This window comes from Orycteropus afer, unplaced genomic scaffold, assembly GCF_000298275.1.
Source record: "Orycteropus afer afer isolate SDZICR_OR568_19922 unplaced genomic scaffold, OryAfe1.0 scaffold00022, whole genome shotgun sequence".
Lineage (NCBI taxonomy): Eukaryota > Metazoa > Chordata > Mammalia > Tubulidentata > Orycteropodidae > Orycteropus > Orycteropus afer.
In genome coordinates this window covers 1962584-1970548 of record NW_006921609.1, presented here as the reverse complement: position 1 = coordinate 1970548, position 7965 = coordinate 1962584, and the positions used below count along the sequence as shown (strand labels likewise).

General features: G+C 35.1%; 1 protein-coding gene across 1 annotated transcript in view; it reads right to left on the bottom strand.

The window, feature by feature from the left end:
- Positions 1–3758: 3758 nt before the first annotated feature.
- TMPRSS15 (transmembrane serine protease 15) overlaps positions 3759–7965 on the bottom strand; it is a 288131-nt gene continuing 283924 nt past the window's right edge. The window contains exons 25-26 of the mRNA XM_007934909.1: positions 4735–4874; positions 3759–3860 (exon numbers count right to left, since the gene is read on the bottom strand). Of these exons, the coding sequence (XP_007933100.1) occupies positions 3759–3860; positions 4735–4874 (242 nt within the window). The remainder of the gene's footprint in view (positions 3861–4734; positions 4875–7965) is intronic.

Genomic DNA, 7965 nt, shown 5'->3' with positions numbered 1-7965 from the left:
GATCCCTATATAATGTAAATAAACGTAATGGAAAGTATTATTATTTAATAATAGTATTTTTCCCATATTAATTGGTTGTTTAAAAAACTAATCTGTTACTTTTTATATTTATGAGGAATTTAATCTTTTTTAAATTTGCCATAGGTGGCACAAAGGTCTGATGATTTACTTCAAAAACATATCCCACAGTTCTGCTTTGATATAATGGAGTCATCATGAGTCAACATTGATGGCAAATGTTATATATATATATTTTTTTTCTTTAAAATCTCTGGTAAAATAGAATATTTAATCCTAACTTCACATTTAAAAATATTCTCAGAGGTTTTTTTTTTTTGCCTGATTTGTTATTATTTTGGGGCCCTATATTTACGGGAAAAAAAATTGTCTATCAAAGCACTTTTTCCTCTTGGATGAAGAAGAGTATAAATAACATTAGTAACCATAAGTTAGTTACTTCTGTTCTACATGGAGGAAATGTATTTAAGATATTTGAAGATAGTTGTTGTTGTTGTTAGGTGCCCTCAAGTTGGTTCCCACTCACAGTGACCCTACTTACAAAAAAAAGTAATGTTCTGTGTCATCCTCACAATATCATAATGTTTGAGTCCATTGTTGCAGCCACTGGGTCAATCATCTCATTAAGGGTCTTCTTTTTCACTGACTCTTAACTTTACTAAGCATGATATCTTTCTCAGGGGACTGTTCCCTCCCGACAATATGTCCAAAGTAGAGGCAGTTCCAGGGTTACATATTCTTGACTTAACAGACAACTCAAACTTGCCTTTTAATGTCATGCAAATTTGTCCTTACTTTGAAATTATTGAACCAACCCCTACTTGCAACAAATTCTTCATCCCAATCACTTTCACTTGTTGCACATGCAGCTTTTAACTCATTGAAAAGTCTGATGCTTTTCTTGTACTAACCCACACATTGCCATTGAGTCAATTCCAACTCATAGCGACCCAACAGAACACTGCAGAATTGCCCCCATAGGGTTTCAAAAGCTGTAAGTCTTTAGAGAAGCAGATTGCCTCATCTTTCTCCCGCAGAAAGGTAGTGGATTTGAACCCATGGACTTTTGGTTAGCAGCCAAATGCTTTAACCATTATGCCACCAGAGATCCTTTCTTGTGCTAAAATAAGGCTAAATAAGAGCCTTATGCACCTGTTCTGACTTAGTTACAAAGTCTTAAGACAAAGTCTTTCCTAAAAAGCATCTGGGTTTTTGAACTTCTTCCAAGACAGATTTGTTCATTCTTCTAGCAGTCCGTAGTATATTTGAACATGTTGTTGTTGTTGTTGTTATGTGCCGTCGAGTCGGCCCCGACTCATAGCGACCCCTCCTTGGGTTTCCGAGGCAGTATCACTACGGAAGTAGGATTGCCCAACCTTCCTTCCGAGGAGTGGCAGGTGGGTTTGAACCGCCAGCCGTCTGGTTAGCAGGCAAGTGTCTTAGCCACTATGCTGAACATAGGGACTGTGATTTATCCTTGCATCCTAAACCCTTAGTCCATATTAATGAATAATAAAAAGTAAATTAACAACCATTCACTGCTAACCAGAAGGCTGGCGGTTCAAACCCACCAACCACTCCTCAGAAGGAAGGTTGGGCAATCTACTTCCATAGTAATACTGCCTCAGAAAGCCAAGGAGGGGTCACTATGAGTTGGATCTGACTCAATGGCAATGAGTTTGAGTGTTTGAGTCAGTTCTGACTCATGGGGACTCCGTGTCTGTCAAAAAAGAACTGTGCTCCATAGGATATTCAATGTCTGATTTTTTTTTTCCCCCAGAAGTAGATCAGCAGGCTTTCTTCCGAGGCATCCCTGGGTGGACTTAAAACTGCAATCATTTAGTTAGTGGCCTAGCATGTTAGCTGTTCACAGTACCAAGGGACTTCTAGCCTGTATTACAGGTTCAGAAATATTTGTGCAATTTTATCAATAAAAGTAAGAATAATTTCAGGCTCAAACCTCATATGTGATTTAGAAATTATTAAAAATAACCCTAAATTTTCTTGTTAGTTGGTGCTGAGTCAGCTCTGACTTAAGGCAACCTTATATACAACAGAATATCTAGTCCTGAGACATCCTCATGACCGTTGGCATATTAGAGAATGTTAGACATTCACTTAGTTTTTCTTATATTTTCTAACATATTTTAATATTTTATAGGCAATAGAATACAGATGTTGATTATATGAAGGATTTTAACTTATCTAGGATATAATGGGTCCATTGCAGTTACTCAAAGGAGCCTGCAGAAGGCTTACTGCCTGAGTACTGAGTGGACTGTCTGGTTGGGAGACCTAGATCTTGTTCACTTACTTTCCATGATAGAACTACACCACTTCAGGTAAGTTATCTAACTTCTCTTTGCCTCAGTTTTCTCATTTAATCAATGTAGATATTTCCTTTATTCAGTATATCAGAGATGTGTAAGTACTTCAAAAACATAAATCAATGTCAAGAATATTAATTAGCCTTAAGTTTATGTTTTTCCTTAGATGTTATGTTTGTGAATAATAACAAAAATCACACCTTCTTTTACTGTATCTGACAGTAACAATTGATAATCATTTTAATTTAAATCATGGTTCTCAAACTTGTGTGTGCTTCAGAATTACCTGGAGGGTATCCTAAAACACACATTGCTGGGTTCCACCTCTAGATTTTCAGCTTCAGTTTCTTTGAGATAGGACCTGAGAATACACTTTTGTAACCAGTTCCAGGTGATGTTGATCTGATGGACAGGGATTCATGCTTTGAGGACCACTGGCATAAAGGTTTATAATCTTAACTAAGTGTTCTTCATCAGTTATGCATCTTCTACAACATAGCATTAAGGTTGAACCAAGAAAACTATGTGACCATCTAGGGTATTGATTATTCAATTGTGATAAAATTATATTGCACAGGTATTGTCTTATATGGGAGCTTTCTTACTTGGCAATGAGTAACATACATAAACTCTGTAGATATCAGCCAAAATAAGATTTCAAGGCTCTTTATGAGTTATTGGCTTAATGTAACCCTAACATCAATAGTATTTGCAGTCATATTTTCAGCCTAGTGTATGAGGTGTCTACCACACAATCCCCATTAAGAGAAATCAAAGTGGTACAGCAGATTTTCCTCTTGCACAGTAATTCTATAAATCTCTCTCTAAGTGGCAATATATCTCACTTTTATCCCACTTTTCATTTTAAAAGGGAAGTATAAGATCCAGAGATAAATTTTAAGTAAGAAAAAAGCTATCCTATTTGTCTTGAATTTGCAAATATTCACCAAAGCAGAATAAATATAAAACTAAGCTGAAAGTTTAGCATGACTTGAGGCATTGACTTTAACAAAGGGATATATATATACAGATTTTTCTGTGTAAGCATTTATTTAAAATTTCTTTGTCCAGTCAAATTATTATTACATGAATGTGTTACTATATGTTAATGTATGCAATGAATTGTTGATACTTAAATAAAAATGAAACCATTTTACCATGGTGGAAACTTCTACTTCCACATTTGTAAATTATTCATTTGTTCAGTAATGCGTTCAGGTTTAATTGAATCCAGTGAACTTCAATGCATCAATATTTTATAAATTTTCAAATACAGAATACATGCCAGAAAATTTATTTACTATGTTTTGTATTAAAAAACTGGTAATATTTTTGAGTGCTTACGTTGGTCCAGGGAGTATCCATTATGCCTCTCACATATTACCTCATTTAAACTTCCCAGTAAAACCTAAGTCACTTGTCCAACATCTCATCAATAATAATTGTTAAAACAGGGTGAAACAAAAGCTGTCTGAGTGCAGTATCCATGTTTTTGGCAACTATTCCATTCTGCACCTAAGAATTAATGTTTATGTTAAAATATAACATTATTTACTTTTTTATTTTTTGGAATGCATGTGGAATTAAAGGAGCTAAGTCCAAATCATTTCCAGGTGGTAAGATGCTTTTGTCTTAAATGAGGGTAGTTTGTGAGGAAGACTTTTCTCTGTAGTCATACACGTCAAAAACTACTGACACAAAATTTATTGTACTATTGACATTACCATGACAGTGAGTTCATGTTATTTCACCTTTGAAATAAAATGTAAAAGACAATATGAAAAAATTCACATAGAAGTTCCAGAGCTAGTGTTATGCCAGGCTATTTTGTATTCATTCACTCTTCTGCAAGATGTTTGTTATTGCTCTGTTCAGGTTGTTTTTCATCTAGAAATGATTTTAGGCACTGGACACCAAACCAGCATTGAAAATTAGAGACCCATGAGCCAAACTTGCTTATCAATCTATATTTTAAATTTTAAAATTGTGCTTAGTGTGTTCAAAATGATTTGCAAATAATAATGAAGTGTACATGCAATCTCTGGGTCAGCCCTAGGCTCACTCTTTATTTTACCTATCTGCCTCACATCTTCACATTCATATTTTACTCTAGTTCCTAACACTACCTGATTTCTAACCCATGTTCTTAAACACTACTTTTATTTCTGTTGCTTAGATCCATTCAGGAAGATTAAGATAATAGGTTATAAATAAAAGTAAAAAATCACAGGTGTCAAGTTTTCTGTTTCTAGAATGTATTTTTAAAATAATAGGTGAGTGAGTTTATGGTACCTTGAGGATTTCTTTGCTCCCAAATTATTGTTAAGTGATGAAACTATCACATAGCAACACTTTCTGGAATGCAGTGTGAGCACTTTTATCTACTTACTTGACAAGAATCGATTCCTCCTTCTTCATAACCTGCACACACCATATTTTCTGTAATGTTATATTCTGACATTTGTTGTTGGCATCTGTCATTTGATAGAAGAGGAACAACAGCTTCTTGCAATATGTCTGCAGTAGAACCTGTTCAAAATGGGTGATGCAACCAACCAGTCAGCAGTGATCAATATGTATCATGAATGAACCATCATCAGTCTTATTTATTCCAACATTTCACTCTCATTATTGAGTACTGTGTGTATGCATAATGGAACTAAATACTAAACTTTCTTCTCTAAAGAACATAATAAATCCCATCTGTGGGTTTTTGCCAGATGGATAATACTAAAGTGTTTCTTTCTTTCTTTCCTAAGGGATACTAGGAATGGTGGATGGGACTAGATGGTCTCAGGTATTTTCAGTAATTCTAAACAGTTACAGGATTGCTCATGAAAAAAATAAATAAATAAATAGAGTTCTATTCATGGAAATTAGTGATGGCTTAGAAACCCAGAGGGGCTTTTCATTTGGCACCTGAGGAGGTGCTCTTGTATAATGACTTTCTATGTAGTGCTGTGTAATTGAGCAGGTGCATATTGAGCAGAAGATAAAGCTGAGATGAACTGTGCCCTGGTCTAAAGGCAATCAGCTTGTCATTCATATCTGCAGTGAAGAGAAAAGAGGCATTTTTGTAGCAAAGTGTACTTCCACACTTTTTACAAAATGACTCATTCACTGAAAGGCTGAGTCTGGTTTCTGAAATACCACTTCCAAGAAGGATATAAAAGAAGCTGGTGTCTAGTGACCTCGAAGAGGTACATGATAACACTTTCCAATAATGGGTGCCTTTATTTGGTTCCTCCAGAGATGAAGAGAGTTGAAGATAAGGTAGTCTATATGGTGGCCAATGTTGTTGCAAAAAAATGCCTCTGACCTTATTTCCAACTCATTTGAATCCATGCACTAAAATAACTAAGGAAACAAGTAAGTAGGTGTATGTGTGTATGTGTGTGTGTGTGTGTGTGCATGTGCATACAACTCAGATGCAAAGATGTTTGCATATGACTCAGTATGCTCTGTTGGTAAATGTTTAACAACTGTCTCTTCAGGGTTTGCCAATTTGAATACTGTAAACACTGACCATAGTCAATTTCAAGGTACCAGCATGACACTGAACATGAGTTAGGAGGGTGTATGGCACAGAACTGGATGACTTTTACAGTTTGACAGTGAATTCTAAGCTAAGAAAGTGAAGTGGAGATGTTAAGATGGAGGGGGAAAGTCAGCATCTCACTGTCATCCAGTGAAGAACACAGATGGGTTGGTGGACTTTAGTTTTATAATAATAAAAATCTCAACCATTTTTGGCTCCTCTTGAGGAATAAAAAAATAAGGTTAGGTAGTTAGTCTTTGGTATGGGAAAACTGGAGTAATGTCCTTATATTTAATACTTGCTTGTAATCATGAGTTATGAAGAGAGCAGTTTAGAATACACATACACACACACATACACGTAAGGAAGCATGATCAATTTCAGTAAAGTTATCTTTTGCTTAAAGTTATTTTGATTACTTTATTTTGACTCATTAATATCACCTCAAGGGCAGTGGTAATTTAGTGGTAGAATTATTGATTTCTGTGTGGGATACCCGGTTTCAATTCTTGGTCAATGTGTCTCAAATGCAGTGACTTACTTGTCTGCCTGTGAAGGTTTTGTGTTGCTATGATGCTGAATAGGGGGACCAGGAAGAAAGGTCTGACCATCTACTTCCAAAAATCAGCCAATGAAAACTATGAATCACAACAGTGCCATCCAATTGTGCGTGGTATCACCGTGAGTCAGGCCCTACTCGATTGAAGCTAACAGCAACAATATCATACCACCTCATTTCTTCCTAGCCAACAATATAGTAAGGATTTTCTTAAGTAATTAATCAGTGTAACATACTCAAATTAAGGGAACTTTTATTTTATTATGTTCAATAGAAATCATAAGGCAAAGTTCATTAAAAATTTGCTATCATGAAGTGTTTGTATATAACCTGGAGGTTTATTCTGAAATGAAATTAACCTCATATGCAATTATTTTTCCTGGCACCCTACTACCTTTAGAGATTTTCTTAAGTCAGTTAAATATATATCTTTAGTAACAATAAGTAAATGTAAGCCAAGCTTACTCAGTTGTAAAAAAACAAAACCAAACAACATTTTCTGTGGAATAAAGAGTCTTAAATTTTGTTAGTGGATAATTTGCTTTTGAAGAGTCTATGTGGTAGTCATAAAATGTATTTCCTTTTGAAGTCTGATATGGAAAATCTAAGATTCTATTTCTCTGTTTTTCTCAAATTTAATAAATCCTGACATTTTTCAAGTGGAAGACATGAAAGTGCATAGGTCTTTGACTTCAGTGTACTTCATGGATAACAAGTAGGATGTGTTTTCAGCAGTGTAATGCCATTTCAGTGAAGGACTTTTGTCAGAATCATGAGGTAAGAGTTTGAATTAGAACTTTACTCTTTCTTTCATAACAAAAAAAGGATGTTTCATTGTGAGTGCTTTGCTTTTAAAATGTGCATCAGTTCACAAGATGAAGTGAAATTTCATTTTAAAGACAGAATTTTAAAGCACCTTACTTATGCTTTATTGTGAATACAAATGCCAGATTTTCCTACCAGATAGAAGTGCCTCTCCTCTTTGTTTAACAGTTATTGAATGGCCAAAACACTGTAAGATGGAGTATTCCCTATTTGGAGTTCTGTTGTCAGTGAGCCATGTGATTACATTTGCAGTGTAAGTAGTACTGATTTTTTTCTTTTTCTTTTTTCAATCTAGGTTCTTTTTTTTTTTAATTTTTGTTGCTTTTAATATATATCTATTCTCTGTATGGAGTCCCTGGGTGATGAAAATGGTTAAATGCATAGTTGCTAACTGGAAGGTTGGCAGTTTGAACAAGTGTGGGATTACCCAATGAGCAAAGTAAGCACAGGCTTACTTTGTGCTTACTTACTAATCTTTAGTGAACAATTTCACATTTTTTCGCTACATAAAATAGTGGCATAGTGCCTAAGGCATTTGACTGCTAACCAGAATGCTGGTGGTTTAAACCACCAACCACTCCTCAGAAGAAAGACTGGGAAATCTACTTCCATAGAGATATCGCTTTGGAAACCCAAGGAGGGATTGCTATAAATCAGAAGCAACTCGACAGCAGTGAGTTTGTTTTTTATTTCCCTTA